This window comes from Lampetra fluviatilis, chromosome 4, assembly GCF_964198595.1.
Source record: "Lampetra fluviatilis chromosome 4, kcLamFluv1.1, whole genome shotgun sequence".
Classification (NCBI taxonomy): Eukaryota; Metazoa; Chordata; class Hyperoartia; order Petromyzontiformes; family Petromyzontidae; genus Lampetra; species Lampetra fluviatilis.
This window is the reverse complement of record NC_136278.1, coordinates 10,912,958-10,934,870: the sequence shown is the minus strand read 5'-3', so window position 1 is coordinate 10,934,870 and position 21,913 is coordinate 10,912,958. Positions and strand designations below refer to the sequence as shown.

The 21,913-nt window shown below is 42.7% G+C and overlaps 1 protein-coding gene across 1 annotated transcript in view; it reads right to left on the bottom strand.

Moving 5' to 3' along the window:
• Positions 1 to 21,913, bottom strand: part of BIN3 (bridging integrator 3) — a 167,468-nt gene that overhangs the window by 109,306 nt on the left and 36,249 nt on the right. The window contains exons 4-6 of the mRNA XM_078855536.1: positions 21,091 to 21,152; positions 19,374 to 19,510; positions 6,361 to 6,401 (exon numbers count right to left, since the gene is read on the bottom strand). Of these exons, the coding sequence (XP_078711662.1) occupies positions 6,361 to 6,401; positions 19,374 to 19,510; positions 21,091 to 21,152 (240 nt within the window). The remainder of the gene's footprint in view (positions 1 to 6,360; positions 6,402 to 19,373; positions 19,511 to 21,090; positions 21,153 to 21,913) is intronic.

Below are 21,913 nucleotides of genomic sequence, written 5' to 3'. Positions count from 1 at the left end.
AACCAACAGTAAATAAAGGTGATCTGTTTTGTATTATTATACGAAGGCTTTCATGACCAAAATAATGATGCATATTTGGTTTATTTTGGGTTAGGGCGTGTAAAACTGTCTGTTGTGAACCCTCCTTCACCTGGCTAGGTACGGTACAAAAGAAGTTCAACATACATAGAATAAAAGGGTCACGTGAATAAAATGTGCCAAACTCATGACTGCTTCAGCAGACTGGTGTTGGAAAGTAATAAATTGGCACGTTTGATCCACGTGACACTTTTATTAATTGGCTGCGTAGGGCTGAGGAAGGTTTACGTCACACAATTTTACACTTCAAATCATTATTTCCAGTGGCGTTGTCATCCTTTACACAAGTTCCCACAAAAGTCTGCTACAACATTGTCAGATGACGGTCAAACGAAAAGCATTTTTTTTAACTCTCAGAGCAGGATTTTAGTCAAATTTACGTGCAAATTGGCACTTTAGGTGCGCGCATTCGTTGGTGACCAGGCCGAGACCACCAACTCGCCACACTGGGGAAGCCAAGTTTAATCTGGGGCAGCTGACCTGGATTCAAACCTAAGATCTCGGTTGTACTGGCTCAGCTCTCTGACCGCTGAGCCACCTCTTGCCATTTCGTGAGTTTAAAATCTTTCACCAACTCTCGCCACTTACCTTCGCTGTAGTATCCTCCTCGTGCCCTATGTTCCGTACAATTACACTCTCATTCAAACTAAACTCAGCTTAGCGGAGGTTGCCTGGAGAGGGGTGGGGGGGGAGGTCATTAAATTGCCCACTGCCTGTAATTCCCTCCCCCATACCCATATTGCTGACCCTCTCTTGCCCTATTTAGGACCTCACTCAAGACCTACCTTTCATCCTCTGCTTCCGATTGATTGCATACAATTACAGCGGAGATGTTTTATATGTCTTTTTAAATCTCACGCTTTTGCAAGTCATCTCTCTTAAAGTTACATTGCAATGCTAATGCGGGCGCTCTTTTTAGTTTTTGCAATATAAAAATGTGTTGGCATGTAGATGCTTTGTAAATTAAAATTGCCATAGTATTAATTCTAATCTGCCCATCTTCTCACTATGTTGCAGGGCCATGTTCATAACATGGCGAGTCGTGTTGGTTTATAATAACATTTTTACAAATTTTTAAGCTTGTTAAGCCTACCACTTTTCACAAACGACAGTTTTGCTGTTGAAGTTATATATATATATTTGGCCGAATGTGTGATATAAATGCAGCAGTGTCTCAGCGTGCTATATTGTGTTGGCTCTCAGGCACACGCAATGTCCTTATACCACCTAACGTACATCCTGAAAAGCACAGTGGTGATTCTATGCCATTTTTTTTCTTAAAACTTAATACTAATCTGCAATTACAAAGACACATATGCCCCAAACAGCCTTAACAGATTTTTGGGGGCAAGTGGGGGGGGGGGGGGGTGGCCAGCACCACGCCCGACTGCCTTTGTCTCCCCTCGTAGCGATGTTTACACATTGCACCAGCTATTTATTTGAGGCCGAGTTGGCCTGGAGAAGACCCAGGACTAGTTTGAATACTTATCACTGGTGTTGGCCTTTATCGGGAAACGAACTTAGGTAACTGGCTTTGTAATGTAGTGCACTGAACCACTACACTACCCCAGCTCACAAAACACACAGACACACACAAATTACCCTACAAATGCAAGTTTATCATGCTAATGAGTAAATGTAATTGCTTGCTCATGCTAATGCTGGAAGGCCCTCCACTATAGAGAACTACTCAAAAGTATAACAATGTGAAAAATAAGTTTGATTTGCAATATCAATTTCATATTATCAAGTACTGCGTTAAATGTGTAGTGACATCGCGGCTGTCATTGTGTGGTGCCGGCCCGAGAGAGGCACGGCGTGCGATGCACTTACATCGCGGACATCACGTATGTAGCGACATCGTGGATATCACTGGGTAATGCCGGCTCTAGCGAGCCACGGCGTGCGATGTATTGCCATTGCGGGCACCACGTATATGTGGGTGTAGTACCAGCCCCAGAGAGGGCTCGGTGAGCGCTGGGTCATAGAGCTCAGTGGCACCACACGTAGCGTGCAGTGTTGAAACCGACAGGAGGGAGTGTGAGAGTGTCAGCTATGGGATGAGGTTACCCCAGGCCATGGCACTCTGGTTGACCCTGGAAGGCACGTGACAAGTAAGATCTACACAGGGGCCCCAAGTGGGGGCTGGGGGTGGTCACGTGCCGGGGCGAGATCCTGCAAGTGGGTTCGAGAAGGTGGTCGTGGCCAAGGGCGGAGCCAGCCACAGCCAGCGAGCATATCAACCGGGTCCCCGAGAGGGACCGGGGTTCAGCGTTTCTGTTGTCATCTGAAGATCTACGTTCTACGTCCAAAAAGAAGTCACCAACACGTGGACCTGGACCCAAGCTGGGGTCCGGTCTGCGACTCAGTTGAATCCACTACAAATGTAGAGAACAAGAAACTTTACATTGCGGGAAATGTGAATAATTTCGAGATCAATGTAACAATCTGTAACAAAATAGAATTTGGGGGAATATTGTAACTCAAACATAGGCACGTGTACATGTAAAGCTCTGTTGGCAATCCACTGCTGGATGAGGGCCTCCCCACACCACGTGGGTCATGGGAGTTATTGACCATATTTCATCGTGCTGATCAGTGTGGGTTTGTGAATGTTGGGAGCATAGACTTGAGAAGATAACAGGAGAGTAGAACAATGAATTATGCTGCAATGCTTCATGTTGCCTATGTACGGTGCGAAAGAAGTTCAACATACATACGATATAGCTCTGCAGCCCTATGACAACCTGTTTGTGCATGGTGGTCACCAAGCACTATCCAGGCTCAAACCTGCTTACATTCTGTCACCTGATGAGATGGGTTGCATTCTGGGTGATTTGGTCATTGGCAAAGATAAAATGGCCAAGCTGATAATCAAAGTATCTACCTGCTTAAACAGAACTTATCTCCCCACTGGCAGTTGGCAGCAAGCTGAGGAAGACTACTGCTGACTTACAATTTTAAACTGGTACTTATTTTACTGGTAGGAACCGCCAAGTAATCACCAGCCCACAGGGGATTATTGTGTCCGTCGTGCATCCAAAAATGGGAGGGGTGGGGCTGGGTGGAGAGGGGAGGGTGGGGAGGGGCTTGGTGGGGAGGGAGGGGCTAGGTGGGGAGGGGCTGGGTGGGGAGGGTGGGGCTGGGTGGGGGGTGAGAGGGGTGGGGCTGGGTAGGGAGGGGCTGGTCACCACGTGGTGACCTTATAAAACTCAACGTTTAACCTACTCACGCTGGCTTGTGCCCGCCCTCACAGTCGAGCATATTTGCGGAATACACCACGCCGCCATTGACCCTGGCCATTGACCGAGCAACCCAACGTTCCTACCAGCTCCCTCCGCAGGAATGTGTTATCTCGCTTGAAATTGGGGGTTGGGCCAAGTAAATCTCTGACTGGGATTTGAACTGAACACCTTTTTTATTTTCAAGTCAAGCACGGCAATGTCTATTAACTTGTCAGGTTTAACGATTACATTTTTGTAACAAAACTCAAAGGAAAAAAAAAACAGATGTGCAAAATAGAGACATTTATTAGTTATCATCACCTTTTCTACTTAAACAAGAACAAAAATTCACCCAAGCAATGTAGCAGAATGACTCACTTGCCCTGTGAGCTGGGAACCACACGGATAATTGCAGCTTTATATAGGAATGCAGCTGAGAGTTATGCGCTAAATCAGCAAATATCCCAGAGCTCTGAATTAACACCTGGGAGATGGCTGATGAGGCTGTGATTGCATTTCATTTTCGAGAAACACTTGTATCTGTTTGGGTTTTTGCCACACAATGGGAAAACCTGCCAAAATCACAGTGAGGCGTGCATTAAAATGTCATACCTACCGCACAAAGGCAAAACAGACACGTGCACTTGTTGGAATGCAATCTCTATAGACCAACTAGCTTCATGTGGCATTTTCTAATTTGCACTCTGCGCCATTGACAATTCAAAGGCGGTGACTCATAGCTGGTCCCAGATTCTAATAAAGTCAAGAAAAGAAGGAGCCCCTCATCGCTACAGAGCAAAAGCACGGGTTACAATGACTGAAAGCTTCTGAGCTCAAAGAACACCTGATAAATATCACCAGAATGCACATCATGGTTGCACATTGGAAATGTGAGAGTTGGGCCCCAAAAATCATTAAGATTCACACTCTAGATTCACCATTAGATTCACCATCTCTCCAACAAAACTCGGCTTTACTGGAACAAGGTAGATAAAGAAGATTAACATGGCAATATGTATGGCTGAAAAGGACTTTGCTAGAATCTAAAATTTTTGTCAACAAATTATACATATTTATACTGTTTATTCCACCAAGACCTAAAGTCAACCAAACCATTGTTCTACCATTCGACGATTATTATTTATGTATACGGTATTTATTGCAATGAAACCATACTTGTGAGTTTTCAGTAATTTCTGTAGGATTAGAAGCTAATTAAAATGCACTGATAACCTATATGTGAACTATAAATTAAATTAATGTGCAGTTCACAAATCAATGCATAACCCCCAAAACACATTTGCAAAGTATATGGTTTGAATCAGCGTTGTGATTTTAAACAAATGGTTTACATTTCAACCAATGGGAAACATATTATTTAAGCATATAAAATAAATCACCAAAGCCACTGTAACAACCATGTCATGTGGATTTGAGACAAAGTAAAAAAATAAAAACAGGGCTGTCCAAACGATAGCTTGTCGGGTCAAGTTCGGCCTGCCAATTCATTTTTTATCGGGCCCACTGCCGTCATACAAGCTTAGCATTGAGAGTTGCCCAAGGTGGCTCTGACCTACATTTTTAAGTTAATTATTTCCCAATAATTATATAATCTTTGCGGGGAGGGGGGTGGAGGTCTGTGGGGGGCTGTCTGGGAACAAAGTACCATGCGTTATCGATGAGTCTATCTCTTCTGTCTCTCAGATTTCTTCTGATGACATCCCTCTCCTGCCTATCTCTTGTATTTGGCTTCTGAAAACATCTTTCTGCTATTTAATGTCTGAAGATATATTCTCTTTTCAAAAGCTCTTCCGAATACATCTCACTCCTACAGTTCTTGCTCAATATAAGCTACGTCCATGGTTCGACTGTCTCTGCATGTTTATCAATCAATGCCTCAATATAGAATGTTTGGATACACTCGGCACAAGGCAAGTATCGCATTGGGTACAAAAATATTTCTCAACATCGGTTGTCAGCTTCAAGGCATTCAAATGTCATACTTAATCAACACTACAGCAACGGTAAGATTGCAGTTTGGGATGATTGAATTGGCTTACAATGAGAGCGCTATTCATAATTTTATTCGATAATGTAACCTAGCATTATGCACAACTTGATAATGAGGGAAATCTCAAGTATTCAGCACACTAGCCCGCATGCATTACTCCTGATACAAGGCATTTACAATTAAAACTAACAAAAGCAATACATTGTAAAACTAAATGTGTGAAAACTGTACAAAAGTTACAAGTAGAATTGGTCAAAACTGAACTGGTTTGCAAAGCTGAACCTTACTGATGCCAAAGGTTTAAAACGACACGGAATAATGTATAAGAAAAACACAGCCTCTGTGCAGATATTTTGATGGGGTTTTCCTCATCATTTCCAGGTTTGATTTGCTTCGCGATGCCACGTGCTACAAAGGAAAGACTGAAAGGCTTGTAGTAATTTACACAGCTGAAAGTGGACATTGACGTAACCAAAACCGATAGTTATTTCGTCATTGACACACGTGACGGAACGATGTTGTAAAGAAACGTAATGACACCAACAATGAAAAGTGAACGAACGACCAAGACTAAAAATGATACAAGTACTTTAATTGATACTGCATTCGTCTGAGATTGATCAATTAAGCATAACCTACTTTGCATATCACAAAATGATCCCTGTAAAATTCCGTATAAAAAATCCCGAATGCGCCAGAAACAAAAAAAAAATTACATTAGGATTGCAGGCTTGCATATTGTGCTTGAGAAAACAAATCTCGTACACACTGCAGCAATGTGACTCATGCTTAACGTTAGTAATTTATTATCAAATCCCAGGTTTTTAATTAAACTGATGGCCGGGTCTACATTTGCATGTCTCTATTGGGCACATCATGTGCTAAACAATGGCATCAGGGTCACCTCACTGAGGAAAACTTAATTCAAGTGAAATTATTTACATATAAGGCGCACTGATTTATACACGTGCATGACACCACTGCATAGACATTTATACATGTATGTACAACATGCTTAAAGGATATTGTAAACAAGTTTAAACTTACTTTTTCATAGGCTCTATTACGGTCTTCTGTAGTTGATTTACCTGAAAATAAAACACAAAAAGTTACTTCTTCCAATAAACTGAAAAGTTAATAAGGTTACTTACATGCCACACATTACCCAACCATTAGAGATTAAGGTCAGAATGCAAGATTTTAAAGAGGTAGCATTCTATTACAAAATGAATGGCATCTGCAGGTCAATTGCCATAAATTAACATTCCTATTTCGTTAATGTTTAAATCCTCAAAACCGTATGTTGTCATATAGAAAATATTCAAGATTGCGTCAAATGATTAACTTCTGATAAATATTTTCTTTCTTGACCAGAGCTTTCCCAGTGTGTACTGTGAAGTTCAAAGCAATGTAGACTGCAAGGCATTTCCTGAGGTTACAAAAACCGGATTCTCTGATTTACAATAATAAATCATGGACCCAATGCCACTGGGACAAAAACATCGTGACGGTCAATATTCCGTCCTTATTACAGAATCCTGACGCATAAATCAAACCTTATTTAATTTTAAATATGTCGACTTACACTTTTCACCTACAAGCGAAAAAAAAACAAACCCAATTGCCCACCGAATATTTTTTTTCCTGCTCAAAAAGTCAAAGCGTCATAGCACTGAGCAGCCCCCGCTGAGTTCCGGGATTCAAATCCAGACGGCTGCCCATGATGAAATCAGGGTGAAAGTACTTCTGGCTAAGTACTTACAACACATTTGTCGCTGTTACCCCGCACCTCCGATTAGCACGGTTTTCTACGTACAGTAGAACCTCTGGTCACAATCATAATTTGTTCGATAACTTTGGTCGCAACCCGATTTGGTAGTGACTCGAACCTGATTTCCCCATTGGATTGTATGTAAATACGATTAATCCGTTCCAGACTCCTACGAACTGTATATAAATATTGTTTTTTATAGATTTTTAAGCACACAAATAGTTCATTATGCCATAGAATTCACAGTGTAATAGTAAACTAAATGTAAAAACATTGAACAACAGAGAAAACCTTGAACAGAGAAAACTAACATTGCCGCGTCAAGGTTTAGAATCGTTCAACAAGATGATTGTTTCGTCTGCTAAATCAGTCGGTCGATTCTGAGAAAGAGAGAGAGAATATTTGTACGAGCAATTCATGTTTCTATTGAAAGTAAGTTAACAGTAATAATTGGGGACAGTACTGTTTTTGGAAGCATTCACCGTAATATCGTATGAACGTTTACTTCACCGCATCATCGTATGAATGATGCGAGAAGAGATTAACGGGTTCTTACGTTAGCGATTTACGTACTCAGCGCTTTCGCTCTCTAAATTACGGCTTGAATGAGGGGGGAGGGGTATGACTACACTCACAAAATGAATATCTTACTAGGAATTTTATATAACAAAAGTTATATACATAACTGTTACGCTTTATGTTGTTTGTAAACAAACAACAGGAAATTTGGCGCTTACAAAAAAAAATGGCGTGGAAGGGGAAATCGGCCGCGGCCGTGTTTGACCGCCACCCGAGTTTGTGTTTGTGACCAGATTCAAAATTTGTGAATTTTTTGGTCGGAACCCGATTTGGTCGTGGTCAGAAGCGTTCGTGACCAGAGGTTCTACTGTACAGTGCGAAAGAAGTTCAACGTGTGTACAAACATCCGTACTAAGCACGGTTTGCATCGGTTGTCACGACAGGTGGGGGAGGGGGCAAGCTGGCCCTGCTGCGAAAGTACAACAATTAATTAACCAATTAAGTAATTGATAAAATATTTAATTGAGTGAGTTCTGAGTCCCTGGGTAGTAACGGTGTTATAATGGTGTTGGTTCCGAGCGTGTCGGTGAGCAACCACTAATAACCAGCTTCTTGAGTGTAGCGGGTTGATGGTGGGGTATCAATTCAGTCACCGACGACTGCCCACAAGAAAATATTTTAAAAAAATTGATATATGACTGAAATTCTTCACTAAATGGTGGTGATGTCACCACGGTGCTTGTGCCAGGCTATGTGCACTTTAAGGCCACGTGAAGTGCCATGGGTTGACTGACTTAGATGACTGGCCGATGCACCACCTGTGCCCCCTATTGTATCAACTTGAAGTGTTTTATCCACCTGCCACTTTGCTCGTTGTTGTGAGCTTCGCTCCTCCGCCCTCCGTTTTTGCTGGAGGGTGACTGCCTCCAACTGCCCAGGAATGTCTTTCACGAGACTCCTCCACAGAGGCTGATCTTGACACCGCTGATACCAGTCATCAGGAAGTCCACTCGGCTCCACATCCTCTTGTACCACATCATTCCATATTTTCTCTAGCCCACGCCACGCGCGTTTAGCACTCTCTTTCTGGCCAAACAAAAGCTGTTAAGACATGCGATGGCTGGGCATATGAGCTACATCACCCAGCCAACGTAGCCTTGTCTGACGGAGGAACTCACCGATGGGACTTTGTCCAGATCTTTCGAGGATTTGTGAGCTCCTCACACAATCCAGCATAGAGAAGAAAGGACATGACCATGGCCGAGAAGATCCGAAGCTCCATGTCACGCGACAGACCAGGAAGCTTTCAAACAGCATTACACAGCCGATGAAAAATATAATTATGTTCAACTGATTTGGTGTGAGACCTCTACTGTCAAACCGGAGGTGGCCATAAGCACACTGCCCAGGTATGGAAAAATCTCCACACTCTTGCCCCATCATCACCAATGGGGAGTTGAGGGGGTGGAGTGTTTGATAGCACAACATACCCAGGGAGGTGCTTAGTTTTAGTGGGGCTGATGGTAAGGCCCCACCTTACCATCACCCACCGCCAATTGCAGTCGCTGCCCATCACTTACATTAACATTAGCTGCCCCAACCATGCTGCTAACATTTGGGCTACGCCCATTTTAAACCTTGATAAATGGGTTCTCCCTTATCTCCAGTTGTAGGCAATGTTTTCATGGAAACATTTGAGACAGATGCCATCCAGGCATCCACTCTACGTCCGTCCTTGTGGAAGAGGTACGTAGATGACACGTTCGTCATCTGGCCATATGTCTGACCAGCTCTGAACCAATTCCTCAACCACACCAATTCCATACACCCAGCCATCAAATTCACCATGGAGGTGGAAAAGGATGGCAAGTTACCATTCTTGGATGTTTTAATCGAAAAGAGACCAGATGGCTCAATGGAATACTATCTACGGGAAAGCCACCAATACAGATGCCTACCTAAAACCTGACTCCCACCACCATCCATCCCAGAAGAATTCCCTCATCAAAACTCTACAGCATAGAGCTCGATGTATTTCCGACCATCATCACCCAGCCAGTGAACTGGAGCACGTACACCAAGCTCTCAAGATGAATGGATATTCAGACGACACAATCCGTAAAGCCATCACCCCAACCGTTGGGTAAGAACCATCTGAGGACCCAATCAAAACCATCACCTTGCATACATAGCAGGGGTCACCAAAAAGATTTCCAAAATCATGAGCAAACACAAGATCCAGGTTTGATTTAACATAATACCGTACGTAAAATTCGTGATCTGATCCCATCTGTGAAGGATGTGATCCCTGACATGCAATACCCCGGCATCTACAAACTAAGCTGTGTCTGCGGCAGTAGTTACATTGGGGAAACTAAGCGACATGTCCCGGACCGTGTTCATGAACAACAAGGCAGATCTGAAACACGGTAGGACCAATGCCTCGGCCGTGGCTGATCATTGTTTTAATGCAGTATAAGACCCCACCTCTTAGTAGCATGCTCCAAGGTCTAGCAGCACCTCCAACTCCTCCTCTGAGTGAGCAGCAATCACCAGATCATCAGCAAACATAACGCACCCGGGCTTCGATCAACCTCACAGATATGCTCAGAAAATCTGCAAACCTGTTCCTGGGGGTCGGAGATCGGATAACCTTTCTTTGCACTAAGAAAACTTAACAGCCACGAGAATGCCCATGTATATAAAATTAGAACACTCAAACTATGCACAGATGGGTCTGAAATCTACTTCACGTACTGCCCTCCAAAAGGCACTCAGTTTGACCTCAGGTGGGTGCCATGTCTTTCCCCTGTCTCGGATCTAACGCCCCTGCATTCTCAAACCGAGCAATGGTTGGATAGAAATGCATGTGCACTTCACCCCATCATTAATACATTATTTGGGCTGAGTCACTGAACCAGTGCTTTGGTTACCAACACTGACATTTGAGAGCAGGTCTGGGCATACGTAACACCAATTTGCTGGTGCTGGTGACATGTAAATGAAAAATAGTGTGGCTAATTTTGTATGATACTATTGTGAGCTGCCAAATGCACATTTAACATGACTACATACCTCTAAATAACCAATCGCGTGAGCGCCTGTTGGGACATCAAATTGCCACCAATGCAATATTTACAGAGTTATTGATGCCAAGTCATGCCATACATAAGTGTTCCAAAGATGCCTCTTATAGACCATAGGGGCAAGCACTGTCAGAGAGCACCTGCTAAGGCCAACAAGCATTTAAGGGAGAGGTGTGGCTAGCATCATTCCCAGTCACGTTTGTCTCCCCCTCTCAACTTGTTAGCAAGCGGCCAAAGAAGGCAAGCAACGGGGCACGAGAGGGGCGGTGAGGCCAACAACATGCTCGACTAGGAAAGGCTCAGAACCGATTCAGTAACTCTGACATGTACAAAGGTGTCTTTATCTCAAGCATAAATCCATTCCAATGAAATATTAACGGAAAAAAACACAAGCAGAGTGAATACCTGAAAAGGCCTCCCTGCACACTTCATTAATTCCAGATGAAACTATTTGGTTATCTTCACGGGGCATCTTTAATTATCTAAGTGACATTTAATCCATGTTGACTTCAATCACAATTTATGGCACATCGATATATATGTATGTTTTTGAAAATGAAATTGTTATAATTCATTATTTTAGTGAAACGCCTAAAATTAGCTACAGGTGTTAGAAATTGATAGAGAGAAAAGACCGAGCTTTAGCAAGTGCTGCCAGCTGTAAATTAGCATTTGTACAATAATTCTCGCGTGTGCTTTTACAGGCATACGGATCTGCACACGTGTTACACAAAGGCATTCAGGACATCGCACGAACTCCAGTCATCCTTGCAGCGGCTTTTTGGTGGCCATTGAACAAAGACGGTCACTCCATCGCGCACTTTCGGATCTGCGGCCATCTGGAACGCTCTTCCTTCCGATATTAGGAAGCTACTGGAGCTATGCACATTTAAATCATCTAGATTGAAAAATCATTTCTTTAGAACTGTTTTTCGTGTTTAGTTTGTTGTCCTTCCCCCGCATTTAGAATTAGCGCGGTTGACTACGTATGGTGCAAAATAATTTCTACATACTAACAAAGAAAGTCAAATGTCTCTCTGCTCAAATGAGCAATGAAGTAGCCCTCATCTCTGCTAGTGAACCCAAACAATGGCAATTGGTTATTCTGATGGAAGGGGCCAAGCTACCCACAGAGTGACAACTGTTGTGATCTCATTATGACCACTTCTGTTGAGGTTTTGTTAAAGTTTCCAATTATCCCGAAGTTGAAATTTCTACAGACTACACTAAGCTACCAGTCAATGATCAAATTGATAGATGTCCAGTTAAGAAACTAAATAAATCCAAAGAAACTTATCGTGAAACACACATGTATGTGCCCATGTAGCTATTATTTGTATAGTATTGTGGCTTGTCACTGTGAATTGTATGTTAAAAACAGGATCGGACAACCATTAACATGGGCAATTGAGATGTTGTTTTATAATGTCATGAAATCTGCAACAAAGTTTCGGTAATTAAAAAGGTAGACAAATATTATCATACACAGCTCATCGCACAAACCAATCAGCTCGAGCTGAGATCCGCAGGAAAGGTGGGAGAACACGAACCGCTGTTGACTAGCGAAGAAACGCCCCAGTGGCTTGGACACATGACAACAAAAGGGGAGACACTTACCCAACATTATCTTACAGGGCATGGTCGAAGAGAAGGTGGGCACAAGCCATGATCAGAAGGATGGCAAATGTGATATAGACTGACACGCCAGACAATGACCGTGAAGGACATGCCAACGTGGAAGAGAGTTGACAACCGAGGCATCGGTGGTGCCCCAGTCTTTCCAAGGAACAATTATTGTTGATCCTGTACCGAGTGGTATGGCCTCAACAGGTGCGTACACATTTTGCCGATCCCTGATTGATGACGACTGTAGTGATGTTGATGACAACAACGATTATCTAGAGTTGACATTGGTAAGGGTATGATCCCATAATTATATATAATCACATGATTGGGAGCACATGTTTATCATTGCCCAAGTCCATTTGCAAGTTGTGACTTACAGCTAGGCAGAGCCGACTGCAAGTTTTAAGATGTAGAAATATTCACCGGGAGCCTTGTTGTGTTTATTTCATATTTACACAAGTGAGTGACTAAATGTGGAGTTTGCTCTTGTGGACCTGGTGACGCAATCACAAACCCACAAAGGTACGATGATATAACCAGAATGCAATGCAGCTCTGCCACCCATAGCGATTTAAAAAGGGTTGTATCGATTAACGAAACACGCATTCCAGAATACCATTTTAGTTAACCTTGGGCATTTGCAGTGCACTTCAGCATGTTATTTGCATGCATTCGGCTAAACTTCCGCCACTATTGTCACGGAAGTCATGCCGTTGGTATTCCTAATGTTTAATGGATAGTGGTGCAAGGAAAAAATGTAAAAATATATAATTTACCCTAAGAGCTCTATAATTCGAAGTATATTTGCCCACATATAGAACCAAATGGCCATATTTAAACTCTTTGGGTCTTTCGGGCAAGTCACATAGATAGAAAAATAATAAAATCGCGACGTTTCGATCGCAACACAAGCCATCGTCTTCAGGTGAAAAAATACAGAAGGCGAACTTCTGAGGCAGGAGGAATATAGCGGCAGCGCTGCTGCAGCAAGAGGTTATATAGGTTTGGGATGGGTGCAACCCAAGGGTAGGTTTGCGGGGCTAGAGATGTAATTTGCATGTAAATGTAAGATCGGAGAGCCTGATTTTCATCACGACTACGGCGCTGAAGAGGCGGCCATTGTATTGCTAGAGATTAGCATGTCAATCGGCCGTATTTAATTCAAAAACACTGTCATAATAACTTTGCAGAACTGCCAAATCATCCATGTGATTGGTAACCCCGAACATGAATGCAAAGTAATCACTATCAACCATTATCTATCCACAGTTGGATGAAGGCCTCCCCATGTCATTGCCATCCATCCAATGCCACGATACACGTTAGTTGATTTCACCACCCTATTTATTTTTTGCACAGCCAAAAAGATACCTGTAATTTATATTTGTTCTGTGATCAGAGTTACCATTTCTGTCTCTGGGTGTAATTCTTAGTGTAGGTCTCTGCTTGCTTTTTTCATACAGAAATCTGTCGGTTGCCTCATTGCACGTTGTTTCGCATTCACATTGCCAATGAATTATGTAACATAATTTCCTTAGAAGTTTAACGTTTAGTATTATATATTTTGTTAAAATTGTGTAAAAAAAAAATTTAGCGCAATTTTTTTACTCGGAATGCACGCGGTAAAAAAAATTGACTAATTAGTTGTGTACTAACAAAAATCCTCCGCCAAGTGCTCAGTCTCCGTATGCCAGCCCGCCATGTTCCGTGTTCGTTGCACACGTGTGAGGTAAGAATGTGTATTGTATAGCATTAGGCGATAGTTGGAGGAAAAAAAGGTGCAAAGGGCTTTGAAAGATGAGTGCAAAACTCACAGAAAACGATGATAGCGCGTGCCTCTGGCAACAAAAGGCAAAGGAAAAGTATTAATCTAGAGGTTAAATCAGAAGATTTAAAAGTTTTGAAGTAGGTGAAAAGGCAGCCGAAATTTCCAGAATGCTTGGTCTACCCCAGACCTCACGAGAGAACTATTCAAGTTAATGAGGGAAAACTTCTAGAATGTGCTGTACTGGAAGCGAATGCTAGCAAGAACGTTTGTTTCCAGAGAAGACTTCTCCAGGTTTGCTCATTTACCACTTGGAGACAGTGAGGGCTACGAAAGGCTCTTCAAAAGAACATCTCCCTGTTATTTGGCGATCGAACAAAAAAGCCTTGGTGACAATGGCAGTTTTTCAAGAATAATTTAAGTCGCATTTCTACCCAGATGTGAAGAAAATGAAAAAAACAATGTGTTCAGGTATTTTTTTTCTGCCACCCAACACAACTGCATTGCTGCAGCCTATGGATCAAAGAGTTAAGAGTTATCGCCAACTTGTAAGCTTATATAAAAAAAAGTAAGACAAAACATTAAACTTAAAAGGTAATTGCGTTCCCTTATTATCCACACCACACCTCCTCCAAGCTCATCGGGGAAAAGTCAGCAAAGGACTTTTGACGTGGCGATAATTTCACGTCAGCCGCTGGCATCATTGAGGAGTCGTGGCAGGAAGTAAACGCGTCAAACATGAATGGTGTGGGTCGTAAGATCTGGCCCGAATGTGTCACAAACTCCGAGGCCATTCGAGGAGACAGTGCCAGAAATTCAACATGACGTCGTGGGATTGGCCTAAGAAGCTGGGCTCGACAATGTGGAGGAGTCGGACAATGTGGTGGAGTTGCTGAAGTCCCATGGTGAGGACCGGTCAAATGAGCTGATGGAGCTGGAACAACAAGCTGAGGAAGAGGAAGATTAAACGAAACCACCATCACAAATCTTTGTGATAACCAGTTGAGCAATGCCACATCGATATATAGTTAAATACGGCTGTGACGGTCCCACCTGATGACGGAGACTTGTGTTGCCTCCGAAACGTAGTGATTTTTGTTTTTATTTTATTTTATTTTCATTAATTTTGATGTTTTACCTACGTGACTTTACGAAAGCTTCAAGTCTAGAAATAAATACGTAGTGAAATTACATTTGCCAATCCTCCCTCATTTCTGTATGGATAGAGGTTTACATAGACCCAAGCATTTTGCAAACGCATGTGCAGATGAAGCTGATGTCTCGTCATCTCCTCACCGATGTAAGCAACGAGAGCCCATGTTACAAGGTGGTCACCCCAACAAATTTCACTGACCACAAGGCATGGTATCGTGTACAGGATTTATAAATTGGCATTAACAACAAACGCACGGAAATGTGGTTCACGGCCACCCACCGCTCTACACAGACCACAGGCTATAGTTAAACCCTGATCGAAGCACACCTGGTAGGTTTTTCCAGCAAGTACAGCACAAACATTCCTACCGAGATAGGAAAACAACTCAAGCTTTAAACACACGCACACTTGCTTATTCCTTAACCGCCTTCACGTTCACCGAAATTAATGGAATATTGTAGCTCTGCACAATCATCATTTCCTACTTGACGATGTTAATGGTTCGTATTCTTGCGGCGAGAGTTGCAGCAATGAAAAAGCATTTTGTGAACACAACCTAAAGTTCTCTGCTAGACTTAGGTGTCATTTTGAAAGACGACCGTTCTTTCCCTAACGAAAACTACTTCGAGACACTTACGAAGCAAAGTATCTGTGCGTGTGCGAGTGGTTTGTTACATTAGGTTTTACAGTAATATTAGTGTAATTTCACAACACTATATTTTCATCAACGCAGAGGAGGTTTGTGTTCACACAATGCTACTGAAACATTAGCTCTTGTATTAAGCAAAAAAGCAACTGCATCTAATTTACCCCATTAAAAGATGGTAATCACTTCTGCTGAAACGTTGTGTTTTGCATCAATATCATTTTAAAATCGGCATATTAATTTGAATGCACTACCTGCTGTGTTACATCATTTGAACACATGTAAGCCTCATCTAAGCTTACAATTGAGAACATAATCAACTCATTGCCTGGTTTGAAAAACTCACCGGGGGCGGATTTTTATGATCAAGTCAATTTATGTACATTTCTAGAAACCCTGGTTCGTCATTGTGAAAGCAGACTATCATCCAACTGTAGAAGGGCCGTTGCCCCAAACGTCGATTATATGTACAGTGATACCTCGGTTCACGAACGCTTCGGTTCACGAACAACTCGGTTCACGAACAGAAAATTTCATAAAAATATGCTCCAGTTCACGAACAGGAGCCGCGGCCATTTTTATGCTAATTTCAGGCTGTCACATGGTCGTGACTTCCTGTAGGAAGATCGTGGAGAGACGCAAAGACACAGAAAGAAGTACTGTGAAGACACTTTCAGTGACTTTGATTTTTGGTGTGCTTTTTAGCACATACAGTACTGTAATGTACTACTGTACTGTACAATACTGTACTTACTGTATTGTACAGTTCACCCGTTTGAGTGCTTACTGTCTCCCACCCGCCTCCCACCTGCCTTCCTCCATGCCAGAAGTCATCTCAAGCAAGGTTAGTGTTCTCTCTTTATACATTACTATACTGTACAGTACTACAGTAATGTGTATTGTCATTTGTTTCATATTTTTGTGCTTCAAAAACCAAAAAAATAAGGTCAGAACGGATTAACCGGATTTACATTGAACCCTATGGGAAAATGTGCCTCGGTTCACGACCAATTCGGTTCACGACCAGAGTCAGTTCACGAATTAAGTCCGTGAACCAAGGTATCACTGTACAGGGAAACCTTGGATTGCGAGCATAATTCGTTCCGGAAACGTGCTCGTAATCCGAAGCACTCGTATATCAAAGCGAATTTCCCCATAAGAAATAATGGAAACTCAGATGATTTGTTCCACAACCCAAAAATATTAATATAAAAATGATCAATACAAAATACTGTACACCTTTTATATTTGTATTTAAATTTAATAGAAAGTAATCAAATGTATTAATTAAATTTTATCGTGGCTGGTGTGAGGGAGACGAGAGAGAGGAGAGGAGGAGGAGGGTTATTGTGTAGGACGACTTTCACTTGCAGTACAGTTACTAAAGAACAGTCACTACACTTGGACACAAAATAAAAAATGCTTTATGCACACACACGTACTGTAGTAATCAGTATACGCTCGCACGGATGTTGACTATACGAGTGAGGCACGCCGACTGAGACCGAGCATGGGAGACGATTACCCACAATCACGCAGCGAGAGAAGAACCATTGGCTCAGTTGTGATCACGTGACGCTCGGCAGACAAAGCGTATACTGTACGTACTGATCGTATTGCAAGACATTGCTCGTTTATCAAATTATTATTTTAAAAAATTGCTCGTCTTGCAAAACACCCGCAGACCAAGTTACTCGCAATCCAAGGTTTCACTGTATTTTAAAGCAGTATTATTGACGAATGTGTTTTTTTGCTAACTGTGCAGTGAAATGGGTACAATCGAAAAACACGTGACTTGCTTTGATACATTTCCACTGGATGCAGCACTTCAGCAAGCGAGATACTATTGCCCTGGACAATACTCTGTAGAACAAAGTTTTACTGTGCAATTCAACTATGCACTTTGCGTCTTGATACAGCCAAAATCAAATTAGTTGCCACATGATCTGACTCGGTGAGTCTTAAAAACAACATGTACACGGCGTGGTGCGGTGGGGGGTGTGGCAATGCCGTACGATGAAAGGACTTGCGTACGGGCCCCATTTATTATACTGAAACCATGGGGGGCGTTCATAACCAAGTACTTTTCTATACACACACCACCTCTACACATATATGCGGATGGAAGGCAGTGGCCAGGCGGTTAACACACAAATAGTGGAGACATGAGATGGAATTACACTGGTCAACAAAAAAAACATTTTTTTCTGGCCTGGACTTTTGCAGATGTTTTAGACTAATTTCAGGGTGCTGATTCCAAATCTGATCTCAGATTTGCTCTATCACATCTCATTTTTATGCTATCGGCATACCCCATTTTCATTTATTTTACTCGAAATTAACTCTGTCACTTATGATTGCAAGTTGTTGCGAGTCAGTGACTGCTTTAGTGCTAAAATATGGTGCTGTATTTTTCGGATAGTGTGTTTATAATATAATTTTATGTAGATATCCACATTTATTTAATATTTTTCTTCTGCAGTTTTGATTGAAAATGCAATATTTGATATCTCAAAAACCTGATGTGATAGACAAAAACTGATGCCAGATTTGGAATCAGCACCCCAAAATTACCTTACAACCGTTGGAATACCTTATGCCAGAAAAAGTGTGTTGACCAGTGTTATTGGCCTTAAACGTACCGATATATTACACTCATCTACATGAAACCCCCTGCTGCACTCCTGTAGCAGCAAGTCACTGTAATTGATCACTATCGCCGAAGTTGAACATGGAACAGCAGCAGGTGGCACGGCCAGTGCTGATGTTGTCCACAGGTACTTATTTTAGGTCGAGTCAACCAAAAGAAAGTCAAAGGCAATTACGGAATGCTTTTTTTCTGCCAGTGGTGTGCATAACTTGGAATCAACCCACATCACCGGTGGTCTCAACAAAGCGAGAGAACCACGATGCAAACACTCGCCACATGTTCGTGATGTCCGTGCAGCGAGACCTCTATTTATGCTCTATGGAAATATTCCATTTATACATGTACAGCCCTTTTTGTCAATCTACTACTGGATGAGAGCCTCCCGAATCCATACAGGTTAAGGAGGTCATTTGGCCATACTTCACCATGTTTGACAGTGTGGGCTGATGAAGAAGGGGAGCATAGAAATAGTCTACCCAATAGGGGGGGGGGGCAATAATTGCTGTGAGCATTCCCAAAAGAGTAGTTTGGGGTGTCATTTTAAGTTCAACAAATGTGGACCCCTATGCCAGCACGCAACAGCCTACTCTTGTGAATGACTTCGGGGTCAGGGTTCTTTAATGTCCACTATGAATCAGACGTCGCACGTGGTGGTGGTGGTGGTATTATTACCGTTATCATGCCTGTGGTATAATAACCAGGACGGCCGCTGGATTTGAAAAACTTCGAACTTCTGCAACAAGCGGAGAACGCGCCCGCCCCGAGGCCACACAACACACGCGGAGAGAGCGCGTGTGTTGTGTGCGTGCGTATGTACGCTGGGGTAGCTGGCAGTACTGACCTTCTCCTGGTTGTAGTTGTCCACTCGGCGGAAGGCCAGGTCCAGAGCGTCAACGGCCCGCGCCAACTCGTCATCCTGGAGGCTCGACTGGCTTGACTGCAAGTCGGCCGTGATCTTGAGCGCGGACTTTGACACGGCTGTCACGGCACGGAGGTAGAAGAGAGAAGCGGGATGTTAGGGGGTGGTAAGAGAGGACAAATGTCCAAACACTCATTGTACATATATATGCTGAACTTGCTGATCTTCTTTCACACCATACGCAAATGGACCGTGCTAACCGAGCAGAGCCAGCGTGGTGGTTTTCCAACAGCTGTTTGCCAAGCCGAACCGGAACCAAACTGCGATATACGACGGCAGGCTGTTATCTTGAATGCATAATCCGCTATGTGCTCATATTACTTAGATTTTTAACAAGGCCAACACTGAATAACAGAACCACAATACAAAGCATCACCGTGTCCGGTATAGATGAATGTATTTAAAGAGGAACCCATTTGAGATTGAAGGCAGTAAAGAGAAGCAGTAGAGAAAAAATAGTAAAGGGGGAAAAAAGGGGAGATGAACCTTGCGGTACACGCTCCATGCTCAATTCGATCCGGCACAGCGGTGCTACGTTTAGAACACCTGACTTTCTATTGTGCTGGTCAAAGGTCAACGGAGCTCATTATTTTTTGGGGTGAATACAATGAGCACTACGTCTGGAGAACTATTGCTCGTCTCAGAGAAAGAGAAAGAAAGAGGCTGGTCCCACAACGGGAACGTGACATTTCCACCAGTGGCTTCGTGCCAACGACAGAAGAGGGCCACCCCACTGTTGGTTTCAGCAGGGGGACTTATTGACATCTTGAAATGAAATTTACTTGCATAGTGTGTGGAAATAGACAGTGTGTAAATGCTTGAAGACAATAACGAGTAGTACTAGGTGTCTTCTTAGTCAAGATGCATTAAATCTTTACAGCATACCTCTCTGATTGGGCAGTATCGAAATTGTTTCTCACGGATTCCAGAAATTACTACCATAATGAGCCAAGAATGTCTGTTTGTGTGTAACGCCCGTGACGTCACTCCACATGCCGGACCACCCCCCCCCCACTTAACTGAAATGCAGTTAAGTGATTGATGACTTCGTTTTGTGCCAGATTCACTGCCATTAATACAGTGCTACAGTGAACTGCAGTGAAGTGTTTGATGACAAACTTTCGTGCAAGATTCACTGCCATTAAATTTACACAAGATACAATTATACTCTGCTCAATTTTTTCGTAAATATTACAGCTTCCGTCCTAGGACGGGCACACAAGCTAGTGCATATTATAAACCGTTTTCCCATGAAATCCAAACTTTTGTCACGTTATAAAAACCGCTGCTTTAATAAGCAAATTGAATAAACATTTTACATTCAATTTAAAAAATAGCAGATTTATCACTAACAAATATATATGTTTTTCCACAACACTGACAGCAAAAATTTTCCCACCCCATTAAGGGCTAAAATGAAATTGGCATCTTACAATGGCTTTATAATAGAATATATTAACACTTACACACAAGTATGCTATTATTGCATCTAAGCTGCATTTTGAGCAGGGTTTTTGTTTGCCGTAATCCCCAATTTAAGTCAACAGAAAATGTATGTTCGTCTGTGTACCAATTAGGGTGATTCGGGTCACACAGGGAAATCCCCAACACTCCGTTTATACACATTTCACCGTCTCACCTCCGTCTGCCTCCGCGCATTTTTTCACGTCTTTGTAGAGCTTTTTAATTTGCTCATCCAGCCTGTTGGTAGGGAGGAGCACGCATGAGCATCGCAAGCCAATCCCTACCCTCTCGCAAGATCAAAAGGTCATCAAAGCCAATGCCATGGATGCCACACCACTGCACCAACACTCCCACGCTTCTGCTAGTTTCCTGTGACTGTAGGGACAGTTGACGCTCGACCTCCAAGGTCTGCTCTTGCAGCATCCGAGCATCTGGACGTAAGTTTTTTCCCTTGGTTCCCGACCTCTGGGTGCCCACTGCAGTGTCTACCTCTGTGTAATGTGCTTCCCCCCCTCCACCCTACAGACATGTTCCTACCACATCATAAATTCATCTTCGTGATTATCTGGATGCTAAGAGCCATTGACAACTGCCAAACCTGTTTTTAAATGTTCTATATAAAGAATAGGTGGCTGGGGAGCTAAGAGAGATGATGCCCATGTCAGAACACCGAGTTGGCAACCATCATAACCTGTGCCCCGTAAGCAGGTATTAGCTGTGATTATACCAGCTTCTTAAGTGTAGCGAGTTAATTGTATATATATAATTGTTGAACAAACACAAGACCCATCACGATGTTTTCAAATTAATTCAGCCAAGTCAAATGATTGCAGCTTACAATGTAAAAATACACACGATTGCTGTGCGGCCAAATCACTCATCAATATAAATAAAGGTGAGTCGTCTAATGTTTAGAGTCCTACGAAAGTGACTCATGGTGCCTTCTTGGGTCTCATCCTCTGCGGTCGTTCCCTGGCACTGGAACGCCGCGCGTTGCT